This window comes from Hyperoodon ampullatus (assembly GCF_949752795.1).
Source record: "Hyperoodon ampullatus genome assembly, chromosome: 15".
Classification (NCBI taxonomy): Eukaryota; Metazoa; Chordata; class Mammalia; order Artiodactyla; family Ziphiidae; genus Hyperoodon; species Hyperoodon ampullatus.
The window spans coordinates 12,826,952-12,843,642 of record NC_136928.1 but is presented as its reverse complement, the minus strand read 5'-3'; the positions used below and the strand labels follow the sequence as shown (position 1 = coordinate 12,843,642).

General features: G+C 36.3%; 1 protein-coding gene across 1 annotated transcript in view; it reads right to left on the bottom strand.

Annotated features, from left to right (window-relative positions):
• The window catches only part of ANAPC1 (anaphase promoting complex subunit 1), a gene marked incomplete at its 5' end in the record, with an annotated part of 93,404 nt that extends 77,696 nt beyond the window's left edge, over positions 1–15,708 (bottom strand). Inside the window, 10 exons of the mRNA XM_079720898.1 lie at positions 4,133–4,228; positions 6,656–6,865; positions 7,580–7,800; positions 8,020–8,165; positions 9,896–9,969; positions 11,063–11,145; positions 11,726–11,826; positions 12,403–12,454; positions 14,334–14,495; positions 15,496–15,708. Of these exons, the coding sequence (XP_079577024.1) occupies positions 4,133–4,228; positions 6,656–6,865; positions 7,580–7,800; positions 8,020–8,165; positions 9,896–9,969; positions 11,063–11,145; positions 11,726–11,826; positions 12,403–12,454; positions 14,334–14,495; positions 15,496–15,708 (1,358 nt within the window). The remainder of the gene's footprint in view (positions 1–4,132; positions 4,229–6,655; positions 6,866–7,579; positions 7,801–8,019; positions 8,166–9,895; positions 9,970–11,062; positions 11,146–11,725; positions 11,827–12,402; positions 12,455–14,333; positions 14,496–15,495) is intronic.
• Positions 15,709–16,691: the final 983 nt, after the last annotated feature.

Here is a 16,691-nt window from a genome sequence, read left to right as displayed (position 1 = left end):
TTGAAATCATATCAAGCATCTTTTCTGACCACAACGCTATGAGATTAGAAATGAATTACAGGGAAAAAATGTAAAAAACAAAAACACATGGAGGATAAATAACACATTACTAAATAACCAAGAGATCACTGAAGAAATCGAAGAGGAAATCAAAAAAATAACTGGAGACAAATGACAATGAAAACACGATGATCCAAAACCTATGGGATGCAGCAAAAGCAATTCTAAGAGGGAAGTTTATAGCTATGCAAACCTCAAGAAACAAGAAAAATCTCAAATAAACAATCTAACCTTACGCCTAAAGGAACTAGAGAAAGAACAAACAAAACCCAAAATTAGCAGAAGGAAAGAAATCATAAATATCAGAGCAGAAATAAATGAAATAGAAACAAAGGAAACAATAGCAAACATCAATAAAACTAAAAGCTGGTTCTTGGAGAAGATAAACATAATTGATAAACCATTAGCCAGATTCATCAAGAAAAAGAGGGAGAAGACTCAAATCAGTAAAATTAGAAATGAAAAAGGAGAAGTTACAACAGACACTGCAGAAATACAAAGCATCCTAAGAGACTACTACAAGCAACTCTACGCCAATAAAATGGACAACCTGGAAGAAATGGACAAATTCTTAGAAAGATATAATTTTCCAAGACTGAAACAGGAAGAAACAGAATATATGAACAGACCAATCACAAGTAATGAAATTGAAACTGTGATTAAACATCTTCCAACAAACAAAAGTCCAGGACCAGATGGCTTCACAGGTGATTCTATCAAACACTTAGAGAAGAGCTAACATGATCCTTCTCAAACTCTTCCAAAAAACTGCAGAGAAAGGAACACTACCAAACTCATTCTATGAGGCCACCATCACACTGATACCAAAACCAGACAAAGATACTACAAAAAAAGAAAATTACAGACCAATATCACTGATGAATATAGAGGCAAAAATCCTCAACAAGATACTAGCAAACAGAATCCAACAACACATTAAAAGGATCATACACCATGATCAACTGGGATTTATCCCAGGGATGCAAGGATTCTTCAATATACGCAAATCAATCAATGTGATACACCATATTAACAAATTGAAGAATCAAAACCATATGATCATCTCAATAGATGCAGAAAAAGCTTCTGACAAAATTCAACACCTACTTATGATAAAAACTCTCCAGAAAGTGGGCATAGAGGGAACCTACCTCAACATAATAAAGGCCATATATGACAAACCCACAGCAAACATCATTCTCAATGCTGAAAAACTGAAAACATTTCCTCTAAGATCAGGAACAAGACAATGTTGCCCACTCTCACCACTATTATTCAACATAGTTTTGGAAGCTTTAGCAACAGCAATCAGAGAAGAAAAAGAAATAAAAGGAATCCAAATTGGAAAAGAACAAGTAAAACTGACACTGTTTGCAGATGACATGATACTGTACATAAAGAATCCTGAAGATGCTACTAGAAAACTACTAGAGTTAATCAATGAATTTGGTAAAGTAGCAGGATACAAAATTAATGCACAGAAATCTCTTGCATTCCTATACACTGATGATGAAAAATCTGAAAGAGAAAGTAAGGAAACACTCCCATTACCACTGCAACAAAAACAATAAAATACCTAGGAATAAACCTACCTAGGGAGACCAAAGACCTGTATGCAGAAAACTATAAGACACTGATGAAATTAAAGATGATACCAACAGATGGAGAGATATACCATGTTCTTGGATTGGAAGGATCAATATTGTGAAAATGACTAAACTACCCAAAGCAATCTACAGGTTCAATGCAATCCCTATCAAATTACCAATGGCATTTTTTACAGAACTAGAACAAAAAAATCTTAAAATTTGTATGGAGACACAAAAGACCCCGAATAGCCAAAGCAGTCTTGAGGGAAAAAAAACAGAGCAGGAGAAATCAGACTCCCTAACTTCAGACTATACTACAAAGCTACAGTAATCAAGACAATATGGTACTGGCACAAAAACAGAAACATAGATCAATGGAACAAGATAGAAAGCCCACAGATAAACCCACACACCTACGGTCAACTAATTTATGACAAAGGAGGCAAGGATATACAATGGAGAAAAGACAGTCTCTTAAATAAGTGGTGCTGGGAAAACTGGACAGCTACATGTAAAAGAATGAAATTAGAACACTCCCTAACACCATACACAAAAATAAACTCAAAATGGATTCAAGACCTAAATGTAAGACTGGACACTATAAAACTCTTAGAGGAAAACATAGGAAGAACACTCTTTGACATAAATCACAGCAAGATCTTTTTTGATCCACCTCCGAGAGTAATGGAAATAAAAACAAAAATAAACAAATGGGACCTAATGAAACTTAAAAGCTTTTGCACAGCAAAGAAAACCATAAACAAGATGAAAAGACAACCCCCAGAATGGGAGAAAATATTTGCAAACAAATCAACAGACAAAGGATTAATCTTCAAAATATATAAACAGCTCATGCAGCTCAATATTAAAGAAACAAACAACCCAATCCAAAAATGGGCAGAAGACCTAAATAGACATTTCTCCAAAGAAGACATACAGATGGCCAAGAGGCACATGAAAGGCTGCTCAACATCACTAATTATTAGAGAAATGCAAATCAAAACTACAATGAGGTATCACCTCACACCAGTTAGAATGGGCATCATCAGAAAATCTACAAACAACAAATGCTGGAGAGGGTGTGGAGGAAAGGGAACCCTCTTGCACTGTTGGTGGGAATGTAAATTGATACAGCCACTATGGAGAACAGTATGGAGGTTCCTTAAAAAACTAAAAATAGAATTACCATATGATCCAGCAATCCCACTACTGGGCATATACCCAGAGAAAACCATAATTCAAAAAGACACATGCCCCCCAGTGTTCATTGCAGCACTATTTACAATAGCCAGGTCATGGAAGTGACCTAAATGCCCATGGACAGACAAATGAATAAAGAAGTTGTGGTACATATATACAATGGAATTATTACTCAGCCATAAAAAGTAATGAAATTGGGTCATTTGTTGAGACGTGGATGGATCTAGAGACTATCATACAGAGTGAAGTAAGTCAGAAAGAGAAAAACAAATATTGTATATTAACGCATGTATGTGGAACCTAGAAAAATGGTACAGATGTACCGGTTTGCAGGGCAGAATTTGAGACACAGATGTAGAGAACAAATGTATGGACACCAAGCGGGAAAGCCGCAAGGGTGTGGGGATGGTCGTGTGATGAACTGGGTGATTGGGATTGACATGTATACACTGATGCGTAAAAAATTGATGACCAATAATAACCTGCTGTATAAAAAAATAAATAAAATAATATTCAAAAATTAAAATCAGAAATCTTGTCAAGGATGAAGAAATTGGAACACTCAAACATTACTGGTGGGAATGTAAAATGGTACAGCTTATTTGGAAGACAAATTTAGCAATTTCTTTAAAAGTTTACAATGAATTTATCATTTGATCCACTCCTAGTTATCTACCTATCTATCTACATGAAATCATGTATGTCCACACAAAGGCTTTGGCTCCAGTTTTCATAGTGCCATAATTCACAATGGTCAAAAAAGTGGAAACAAACCAAATGCCCATCAACTAATGACTAGATAAACAAAATGTGGTATATTTATACAATACTACACAGCAAGAGGAATAAAATATTTATACATGTTACAACATGGTAGGCCCTAAGAAACATGCTAAGTGAAAGAAGGTGGACACAAAAAAACTATATATTGTATGATTCTATTTACATAAAATATCCAGAAAAGGCAAATCTGCAGAGGCAGAAAGCCTATATACTGGTTGCCTGAGGTTGGGAATGGGAACAGAGACTGAATGCAAGTCAAGCACAAGAGATCTTTTTAAAGTGATAGAAATTTTTAAAACTGGATTGTGGTGATGCTGCATAACTGTAAATTTACTAAAAATCATTAAACTATACACTTAAAACATGTTAATTTTATGGTATGTAAATTATTTCAATAAAGCTACTTAAGCCAAAAAAAAAAAAAGAGAGAGAGAGAGAAAAAGAAAAAATAGTCCTAAGTTTATTTATACCAAATCAATGAGATACATAAATGCACTTACCGTAACTGGAGCTGGGACTCTACTAAAAAGCACAAGAACTTCTGCCCACATAGGTCAGATGTAATAAAGACTTTTGAGGCCTGTGAATTTTTCTCCCTGTAACAGATACATTAAGAAAGAAACTGTTGGCACTCGCTTAAAAATCTACCATAGTAATTATTAAAAGTCTTTGAAAATATTCTACAGGAAATACTACTTGGGCCAAGCAATAAGCTTGAAGACACAAAAGCACTTCTAAGAATTGAACTTTATGATCTCTAAGATTCCTTTCAGCTCTTTGACTCTGAGTCCACTACACAGCTCTTTTGGGGAAAAATTACAATAAATGTAATCATTACCAACAGACTTTTTAATTCCACATCATGCAAGCTGCCTACTGCTAAAGTAATGCAAACTTGAAGAGATCTTAGACCTCTTACAGGGTCTAAGGGGTCAGGCGTTTGATAACATGACCTCTCCAATCTATCCTCTCTCTGAGTAGGCTCCACTTCATCCCTTTTTTTTTAACCCATACTCAAAAATTCTCTATTCTCAAAAATTTCTTTGTAACTCTGTACATTAAGGATCTGCAATATATCCAACTTAGCAATAAGGTATTTAAAGACAAATGATTTTTAAATACAGGGAATTTTTATTCTATATATAAGGAATTTTTATAAGGAATTTTTATTTTATATATATAAAAATAGAACATCCTTCAACACTGTACTCACATCTTTCCTTTCCTCCAACTGCCCATCCCTGACCGGCCAGCCTAAGAACATGCGCTTGTCTTTCTACTTGGATGTGGATAGCTTAAGGTCGTAGAGCCAGCTGTATTTTCAGTGCTTTCCCTGCTCTGGGTATATAGTCTTTTCATAGCCTACTCTCTCATATTAAAATGAGTCTTTAAATACAAAGATGGACTAAATATTAGATTATATAAAGGACTTACTGTTAATTTGGCTGGGTGTAAAAATGGTAGCATGGTTAGGTAAGAAAATGTCCTTACTTTTTAGAGAAACACACTTAGGTATTTAAGGGCAAAGATGAAGACTAATTTTCTCTAACATAGTTCAGGAAAAACAAAACTCCCTTGACCCTGAGATTCCCTCAGCTAGTTTTGTATCCTCATTCCCATTCAAAGGCAAACTCCTTGGACAGTCTGTATATCTATGTTCACCTCCTCGGTCCCCATTTACTTTTTCCACCCCATTCCACTCCACCCTAGACCCCCACCCCCAGGTGCTCTGGCCAAGGTCACCAGTGACCTTGCCATCCAGATACTGCCTCTCTGAGCTCACCTAAGAGTGCCACACTTCACCAGCACCTGGCAACATTGGCACCTTCTTCTCAAAAGCCACTCTTCTTGTGTTCCATGACACGTCCTGCTGCTTCCCCCGCCTGACCTCTCTTGCGCTGTCTCTCTGCAGCGGCTTTATCTCTTTTCACCACTCCCAAATCTTAAGTTTCCAAGACTTTAGTCACTAGCCCTCTTCTGATTCTACACGGCCTGGTTGTAACTATTCGGAGGTCACAGACTCTGAGAATCTAATGAATGTTAAACCCTCTCCTAAAGAAAAGGCCTATACACCACACATACCCATGATTACTATCTTTGATTCGAGGGTTACCAGAACCCCTGCAACTGCAAGCCCATCCACAGGCCCTCCTGGAACCCAACCTCTACACACTCCGTAAACTCCAATCCACCTGTCTTGCCTCAATCACCACTGATAGGTGACTGCTCTGACCCCTGAGTTTATGACCCACATATAAAGCACCTTCTTACAGCTCTCATCAAACAGAACAGCCCAAAAGGCCATCTCTCTCCACCTCCTCTTTCGCAGCCCCTTCCCCTCCTCCTGCACAAACAAATGGAGGGTATTTTTAATTCCCTGAACAAACCACACATTCACACTTGTGCACTTTTCTTCTGATCTCCTCTAACTACTGTGTACTGCCCCGCTTACCCACCCAGGAAATACCTAGTCATCTTTCCAAAGCCCTACCAGCAGATGAGCAGTGCCACCATCCTCCAGCTGTCTCTTTCTGAGGACAGGGACGGCAACTTATTTGCTGATAAACCATAGCCACTGGCACACACACTGGCATTGACTGAATGAATGATTAAAGAGAACATAAAAGGAGGAAGGTCACAAGCAACAGAGGTCTGAGTTGTGTTTCCCGGAAAAACTGATACTCAACTAACATAAAGACAAAACTTAAGAAAAATGTTATAAATTCCCAAGTTTCCTAATCTACAGAAATTAGTTGTCTCTCCCTAAAACATCAAACACCTCAAATCTGAGAGATTACTAAGTTACGGAAGAAATAGCAAATGACAAAAGAATATTTTTATGCTCACCTTAATATCACTAACATCCTCTACTGAAACTGAGGTAGCCTTTAATACATATCTCTATGTATTTTAGAAATATTAATAACTGCTTATACTCAAAGGAAGCTCTACACAAAATGCCAAGTATTTTCTAAAACTTTTAGTATCATTTTTCTTTGAATATAAAAATATATACTCCAAACCTTATATTAGTAATCGTTTCTGTCCATAAATGGTCCATACAAAGTTCAGGAACAATTGGCTCTGTTTCTGGTGCAAGAAAGGAGCCGTTAGAATTACTATTTGGAGAATGAGAAATACTGTGTCTCTTTGGAGATTGATTATGGCTTGAAAGGTTGAACCTTTGCACCCCTGAAAAAGAGTGCACTCCTAAGGCTGGAGAATGAGCACGACTGCAAAATAAAGAGAAAAGAGTGCACCACAATTAACAACGCAGGCTGATGTAACACACTTTCTAATAAAGCTTTCCAAATTCTATGTACGGAGAGTATTCATACCATAAACCCAGTCAGAAATACAATTTTTTTAAAAAGGAGTAGCTACTTAAACGGTTTGTCAACATGCTTTATTATATTCTAAAGATTTAGAATTCCTGTTAGAATTCTTTTTTTTAACTGAAAATCAGTTCATTTTCTGCCTCAGAAAATCAATTATTTATATCAATATTAATCAAAAAAGTTTAAACTATGTTCCTATAGATTCAAACATATACACACCAACAAAACTATGTCCCTATTGCACCAGACAGATATTAACAAAAACAAAAGAAAAGCTAATGCAAATTAAGACAAAAGAAAGGAGTACCAAAAAATTTCTGTAATGAATATTCACCAAACTGCTGCCACTTAGTGGTAAAAATGAGGCACTCTTACAACAAGCACTGGCAGTTTCTAAATATGGCTCAGTGAAAAAGTAACACAGTAGGCCTGGAAGTCTTAGGAAAAATAGCACAACTGGAATAATGCTGCTTTCTCTAAAAGATACTCAGGATCTGTCAACAGAAATTTTAAATCCTTCAAATCACAAAAGAAAGTTTTAAAAGAAGGTATCTTTTTCTTGGGATGTCTTGTTTAAAGCAAGGAAATGCTTCCACACTTAATTCCCACCTGAGAGCTGCCATGTTGGAAATGGAAGGTGAGCGGGAGTGTAGGCTGGGCGAGGAGGTTGAGCGACTCTGGCTGTGGATGGAGGAGTAGTTCTGGAAGGGGGAAGCCACGGGGGAGTCTCCCCTGGAGAGGCTTCTGAGGTGTGCTGTGAGCGAGCTGCTGGTGGCCACATTCTGTGGGGTGCCCCCCTGTTCAGAGAACTTTAAAACAACATTCTCTTCCTTAAGTCAAAATGAAAAGGGGGAGGGGGCAGAAAATAATTAGATTAAAAGCGCAATTTCCTTGTGAGAATGCAGGGTAGTTGCCAGTTATTAAAGATATAATATATCTTTTTACCTAAGGCACTCAACCTATTTCACAAGTGATTCTTCTAAAAACCTGCAAAGTTTTTAGTATTAACTGTCCTTTTCTATTAAGAAGTGATCTGCCTTTACCCTTACCTCTGTTTTGACTCTCCGGAGAGCCCACACAGAATGCAAACCTTGAACGGTGTCATAGGTCATTACAACGGAGGGATCAGTGTTGAGAAAAACAATTTTCATTGCATGATCTACAACATACTGTACCCGTGATGAACCAAAAAGACCTTAAAGACAGAAAAGAAATGATCAGGTATAGAACAATGGACTTTTACAAGACTTTTGTTTATGAAGTGACTTCTTGCAATTCCTAAAGATAAAGAGAAATCAAGGCAATTAAGGCACAAAAATCTATTAATATATTATGTAATTAACCCTCAATTTTTAATAAATTTACTTTGGGCATCAATTCCTTTAAAATATATTAAAGATGAGAACGTTATGAGTTTTGATTTCACAGACATGCAACTAAATGTTGAAGATTTGTGCTGACTAAACCATTAAATTCATCAGCCACAGGTAAAAGGTCCATGACTCATTTAATAACTGACTTATTCTTAAATTGCACTCAACCATTCAACCAAGTTTGACTTCCTTACTGGTTCTTTTCTTCTTTAAGAAATCTGTTCTCTACTATAACTATTCAAACAGTGTTGAACAGTACACTACTGTTTCTGCTTTTACTGGGTACACATGCAAAATAAGTTTTTTCCTAGTGAGTCCAGCTTTTACATCTACAGCACCATAAACTGGTTTCTATATCCTTATTTGAGGGTCTCCGAAATGCTTCCCTCTCAGTTAAAATATTGAAAAATTTTAAAAGAATTATTTTATAAAAGGAGTACTTTATAAAGAAAGAAATAAAAATCATCCATAATTCCACTCAAAATAACCTCTACTAATATATTTGGGAGCACTCCTCTGAGTTTTTTTTTTCCTATACAGACATATTTTTTATGTTCTTACAAAATTAGGATGATATTGCAGTTAGTTTTGTACCTTACTTAACATTATGAATAAGCAATTCCTGAGGTCATTAAATATTATTCAAAAACATGATCAATAATGGCTGCATACCATTCAATCACACACTCTGACATGTTTTTTTAGGTTGTTTGTAGTTGTTAACAGTATAATATAGAATTATCAATAAACTTTTTCTGTCAAAGGCCGAAGAGTAAATAGTTTAGGCTTTGCAGACATACTGACTCTGTAGCATAATATTTTTGTTTTCTACAACCTTTTAAAAAGGTAAAAACCACTCTTGGCTCTTAAGCCTTAGAAAAATAAACTGGATTTAGCCCCCAGGCTGTAGTGTGCCAAGCCCTGATACAGAAGATAAAAACCTCAGTGGTATTTCAGAATATATACTTGGGATAAAGTCCTTAAAGTAAAGCTGGTCAAAGAATATAAATATTTTTTTTTAGCCTTCAAGTCCTCATTATTCATAATAGCCTATGTTTGGTCACATTTAAAATTTTAAAACAAGCATCTAGAAATACCTCTAGGAACTATTAAAAGTCTGAGTCTCAGCAAATCATGTTATTATGAGCAGGGAAAATGAAATATTAAAAATTTCCAAAGTAAAGGTCTAAGGCCCTACATTTCTTTTTTCTAAAAAAAGGAAACGATTTTAGTTTATCTAAGTATTGTTCATTTACTTACTAATTACTAAGGAACAAAGTCCAGAGTCATCTACAGGTAAGTTAGAAAATATATCAGTATTTCTGGTTGATGTATAGGCTCTATTTTTACTAAAAGAATAGCTGTTAAAACAATTAATACCAGGGTATTCAATGAATTAATTAATATGAATTATTTTCATAATAAGAGTTATTTTTAAATGCTTAAATTATTTTTATAAAACAAATCTAATTTTCGTAAGCTCCTTTATTTCCTCCCTAGCCCCAAACTCAAAAGAGAGAATACATAAAAGAATTTATAAAAATACACTTACTTCCAGATTTACAAACAAGAGGTGTAATTTCATCTAGTGGATGCAGCATGCTGAATATGGTGGGTAAAGGTTCTCTAGTAAAGAACAAATAAACAATCACCAACACAAGATGACTCCATCTGTGCACAAATTTTGTACTTTCCTTGCAAAGAAATGTCTTCTGCAGATTACACTAACAACTAGAAACCTACCATCTCAAAAAGCAACCCTCTAAAAACTTTTGACCTACTGTTTTTCACAGTATCTTCTATTTTATTCCTAGAAATCTTTCCTCTTATGCAGGGTAAATTTGCTCACGCACGCACGCACACACACACACACACACACACACGGAACTCAGTGTAGCCCAGGGAGTATCTGTGAGCAGCAGTCAACACCTTTCAGAACAAACAGAGTCATGGGCATAAGGCAGTCTTTTTTTTTTTAAAACCTCTCTTAGTGGCAGTGTGTCTCTAACAGCTAGGAAAGAAATTTAGTCTTCTAGACCTATTGACAAAAGAGAGTATTTAAAAAAAAAAAGAAGAAACACTTCAAGTAAATAAAATGGCTGCATTTTCTTAAGGAGTGACTGAAAAAAGGAAAAAACAGACCTTCTATCTAAACACAGAGAGAGATTAAAATCTATAAGCAATTTTCTTAAAACTCAGTGTCTACTACTTGCACCACAGTGACAGGTACTGTATGTTCCTGCCCTTCAACGAGCTCAAAGCTGATTAGGGAGACAAAGTAAACACACTATAATTTATTACGCACCTAAGACATAAGAAGCCCTTTGTCAGAGATTATATACATTAGCTTGTTAAATCACTGCATAAATCCTAAGAAATAAATGACAGTATTCTTCCTGTAACAGATAAGGAAACTAAAGCCACAGCTAATGATTTGCCCAAAGTAACATGATGGAAAAAATGGCGGGGTTAAGAATTGAGTTTTGTTATCTTTAAGCCAAGTGTTTGCTCAATTTTACTACTTGGGGAAAAAAGCTGTATATAATTAAGAGCCAAGTGAGAAGTAGAACTCGTAAGGGTACAACACTGAAATGAGAGAAAAAGGCATCTACCTGTGCTGACAGCATGGAAATTATCATCATCCCAAACTTTTGGGGAAACAATTTTACCTTAGAACCAACCAAAAAAGGCCCAAGGAATCATATTCTGACCTGCATACCTGGGTGGGCCTGGAGGAACCTCATGTGAAGAGCTGCTTCGTTCGAACAACAAGCCATACTTCGTGGGCCAAACATTTGCAACCTATTGGGTAAAAGGGTGAGGAAAAAAACAGAAGTAAAAGAAACTATTCTTTATAACATGTTTTTACGAAACATTACAGAACATTAGATTTTCTTCCAATTTAATAAGAGTTTTGCAAAGTAACAATCATTAACTATAATTTTTTAAAGTAATTCTAACAAGTAAATCTAAGACAAAGTCAAATCTAAGGAAGAGAAGTTCGACCTGAAATTCCTGCCAGAAGCTAATATCAGTACCAAAATGACAATGTGATTAAAGTGTAACAACAGCATTAGAGCATGAAAAAGATAATGAGAAACAGGAGAAAGACTAATATTGCTCAAGTGCTTGAATAAAACCAAAATGATTTCTTCTATGTCACTTAAACTGAAAAAAAACCTCTCAGAAAAGACTTCATAATTCACTTCACTAAATAATTTATTTTTAAGACAAAGGATGGAAATGGTAAGCCACTACAATTTTATTTCAGTAAAAATAACATTTTTGATTATAAGACATGAGAGTAGCAATACTTCTGAAACCAAATAATTCAAGAATATTCTCCAATAAAACACAAAAACACTGAAACACTCAAGTTTACCTGAAAAGGTAAAGAAGCTATGTAATCCTTTCCTTCTATGCTGTGCATGTTAATACATGAGTTTTGCAATATACATATGCATTTTTCTACTTCATCACTACCTGGAAAGAGAGAGTACAACAAGATATATGCATTGTTTTCAAAAAAAAATTCCCAATAATCATAAATTGCAATTCCCGGGACTTCCCTGGGGGCACAGTGGTTAAGAATCTGCCTGCTAATGCAGGGGACACGGGTTCGAGCCCTGGTCCGGGACAATCTCACATGCCGCGGAGCAACTAAGCTTGTGCAGCGCAACTACTGAGCCTACGCTCTAGAGCCCGAGAGCCACAACTACTGAGGTCCAAGCGTCTAGAGCCCGTGCTCTGCAACAACAGAAGCCACCGCAATGAGAAGCCTACACACTGCAACGAAGAATAGCCCCTGCTCACCGCAACTAGAGAAAGCCCGCATGCAACAATGGAGACCCAACACAGACATAAATAAATAAATAAATAAATAAATGTTTTAAAAATAAATAAATTGCAATTCCCAACAGCACAAATTCTTTAATGCACAATATAAAAATGCTTGCGCTAATCCACCATTATTAATGGCTTACTTATTTTGAATGAAAAAAATGAGATAAACATTTGGAATCATCATAAGATCAAATAAAATTTCAAAAAGAAACTTACTGTAGTCCTTTTCAGACTTATCCTGTGATATAATGAAGTCACACCACAATGCCTAAAATCAAAACAAAATGCTTACCTAAGAAAATTACATCTAAATAATAACCTATTAACTAATGGTATCTAAATAATAGTGTCACCTACATAACGGTCCCTCCTCATCAGCTCAACACATATACCATGGGAACAAAGAAAAATAAGATAAAATTAGACTAATTAATGATAACTATCTTAAGGAAAGATAAACTATGCTTTCAAATAAAAAGAAAAGGGAAAACAAAATCAAGAAACCTACTAGATAGAAGCGTTGCAGCAAAAGTGAATTCAAATAGTGGTTCAACCTATCGTAAACCCTATATCCTATACAAAGCTAAAGATAATCAGAAGAGTTGAAAATTGCCAAGCTATTTTATAATCTCCAGACTTACCTAATCTTATCATTCTTTGACTCGCCAGAAAGAATATTTAGAAAAACATTTCCCTTTCTTAAGGGCCCATCTTAAAAATATATATACAAACTAGGAAAAGCCATTAAACTTCACCTGGTATGCTTGACAATCACTTATTGAAATTTTTTAATGGCATTTTTATGTGCCTTTTTAATTGTGGTAAAATATACATAACATAAAATTTACCATCTTAACCATTTTTCAGTGGTATTAAATACATTCACAATGTTACATGAGGGGGAAATTATCAGCAAAAAGAGCACTGGCTTCGACACTCCTGGATGGAAATGCTTTCACACATGTTCTCAAATTTGGGAATAATTCAGTTGACCCTTCCTAATAAATTGTTAGAAGAGTACAACACTCATCAGGAAATAGTTCATGGAAAAAAAAAAAAAAAGCAGTATCGAGGTACGATTTCAGTGTCTACAAATGGGGAACTTCACATGAGTAAAAAGCTTCTAAAAACCTCCTGTCAGTAGCGTAACAATTAATGCAACCAACATAAATGTTTTCATTTCTCCTCCAACTTGATATTCTGAAAACTTTCAGTAAGAAAAGATGAAACAGTACAGTGAACATCTGTCTCACCTGAATTTTGCCGTACCTGTTTAAGGGCATTTGAGTACATGTGGAATTGCAGGGGGCGGGGGCTATTTGAAAATTGCACACATCATGACACTTTACCCCTAATCACTTCGTCATGCATTTCCTAAAACTAAAGATGTACTCCTATATAACCACAAAACCATCATCCCACCCGAGGAAAAATAATGTAATTTTCTTCTAGCACCTGATGTCCAGTCCATTTTAGCAAGTAATTCACAGGGTAATACCTTGGTGCCATGGTAATAATATCCTTTCACCCAAGAGTGTTAATATCCATTAACAATCCTTTTCTGAATCCATTATTACATTGGAGGTTACAAAGTGGTGATTTTTTTAACTCTACCCTTCTTTCTATATTTATTAGCTGGCATTCGTCCATAAATAAGGGTGTTCCTTCATTAACTTGAGATGAACTGCACGTCTTCCTAGAAAGGCAGGGCAAATGCTTAATTCCTTCCTTTTAATTACTGATTTTTATAATAGAGTTAGGTGTAATAGCCAACTGCAGTGGCAACAAGTTAGTTTTTTTCTTTCTCTTCCTGATTATCACTAGGAACCAGATTTTTATTTATTGAATACTCTGCAATCAATTATAATCATCATGTGTTACAGTATTCTTTGTACCCTCAATGTCTTAGAAAATTTTATTGAGAATAACAAATTGAATTACTCAAGAACAGTGTTTAAAGACTATCATTAAATTGACAAAGGATGGTGTAAAAAAAGTGATGATACAGAAAACAAATGAAAGTTTTTAAATGGACACCCAGCTGCTGGGACCATTACACTGTTTTTATTATTTCTGTTAAATTTTAGGACAAAAAGTTTTTTAAGTGTTAAGTAGTCAATCAAACGCTAAAATTCAAATCAACTCACCTGTTGAACAGGACTGTCAACTGTAAACGCTTTATAAACGGCCAATGCCTGGCTTTTACTTCCTTTGCTCCAGATAACCATATTTCCAGCCACATAGAGTTCCTCATCGTAATCTACTTCTTCTCCAATTTCACTTACGCCTTTCCTTAACTGCCAGCTCTCCTTAAAAATTAACACATGTAGGACATGTTCAAGCACTTTTTTCCAAAGTATGGAGCAGGATTTATTAATTAAATCAAATAATCATTCAGAGACAAGTCTCCTACTCTCTCTTTGCCTGGGGAGTAAGACTCAATCTAAGCCCAATTCTTAGAAGCTTAGTGCCACTGACTGACAAAGTGGGGTGTGTGCATATGTGTATTATATACCTTACAGGATGTTTTATATTATACTACTCTATTATTTGCCCAAAATATAAACAAACAAAAATTATACCATATCTATAGATCCAAAAATGAAACCAACATGCTAGGGAAAGTAAAATGGTACATTAGGTGCATGGGGAAGTGATGGAGAGGGGGCAGGAAGGTGCACGTGGGAATCACTGGGGGAGTTTATTCACAGGGTAGATTTCCCTGCTTCACAACTAAATATACATTCACCTTCCTTCCCTTGTCCCACTCATCAAAATAAATGGGAGAGAGAAAGGTTCAGATTTCTAACTACATAGACTTCCTCTCCCTGAGATTTTGGTATCCCAAATGGAATGAAAGTGGAATAAGGTGGGAAAGACTGATTTTCTGACACACGCTAACACCTCATTCTCCTATTTAAGAACTAGTACTCTATCTACTTATGTGGCTTTTTTTTTTGTCCTCAAGAAACATGTAAGTCTTTTTGCAGCAGGGACCATTTCTAACTCTACCATCTAATAATCAAACAACATGAAATCTGGTCCCCACATACTGAGGGAAGAGAAAGAGGTTTAGAATGGACCATAATCATAGTACTTACTATAAAACCATGAGTTATATGTCTAAATAAACAGTTATGACAGCATAATACAATGAAGTCATTATTTTAGTCTTGACTGAAATTACCAAATCTTAACCACTACCCTAGAAGTAGCATTATTCTCATTTCTCAGTTGCAGGTAGCCTTAAATTACAAGTAGATCACAACATTCTATGTTTCAAAAATACAATGGGAAACTTAATGGAACCTTCTGTTTCTCGTGGATCGTAACCTCCTGAAGGGATCCCACCAAGCCAGCAGCACCATCAGAAGACCATAACTCCGACGCTGGCTGCAGCTGGCGAAGCTGAAGGTTCAAAGCATTAGGGTGGTGCTTGCAGTGGTCTCGACCAAATGGAACAAATTCCTGCAAATCCCCGGCTGCAATCATTGTTGCCCTTTCTTCATAGAAGTTCGACATGGGTTCCAAATATCAACATTATTTCTGTATGAATTCAAACACACTCTGGTCAGCTTCTGGAGTTAAAACCAGAATAAAATATCATAAAAGTTTACAGAAGAGTCATTAATCCTTAGATGAGTGTCAATCCTATTACACTGTAGGTGTACAAGTAATTATAACATCAAAGGTCATTCCAGATCTGACTCTCAGGTGATTACAGTTATCGCCACATTTTAGTTGGAGACTGACCAGTAGACGGTTACCACTGAAGGAAACCACTGGGTTGAGACAAACACTTACATCCCACAACACCTATCCTATGTTTCCTACTACTATATGCTAGTTTTTCCACACTTCACATATGAAGTATTTAGACAAGTTGTACCTTATAGTCCCATGACTGCCCGACTTCTCAACATTTAAGGTCATTTCTGTTCAGCTGTTGGAAACTCATTTGAAAAGCACACCTCAAGGACCACTGGCATATTGGAATGAAACAAAAAAAAACCCCACAAAAAACCACATATTACTTCTAATTTATCACAAGTTGAACTGCTCATTTCAGCTGACCAATCCACAAAAAGACCTAATAAACTGTCAAATGTCACCAGTAGTTTTGACACCCCAGTCCACCTAAACATATGACTACAATCAATTCCAATTTGGGGTCCAAACACAGGAAACCAAGGCATGAAGAACTCTGGCCATGGGATAGCCACACTTGCAGCAAATTTATGAGTCCTAGCTCTTTTTTTTTTTTTTTTTTTTTTGCGATACGCAGGCCTCTCACCGCTGCTGACTCTCCCGTTGCGGAGCACAGGCTCCGGACGCGCAGGCTCAGCGGCCATGGCTCACGGGCCCAGCCGCTCCGCGGCATGCGGGATCCTCCCGGACCGGGGCACGAACCCGCGTCCCCTGCACCGGCAGGCGGACCCTCAACCACCGCGCCATCAGGGAAGCCCCTGAGTCCTAGCTCTTAATTAACACAACCTATTACAGTA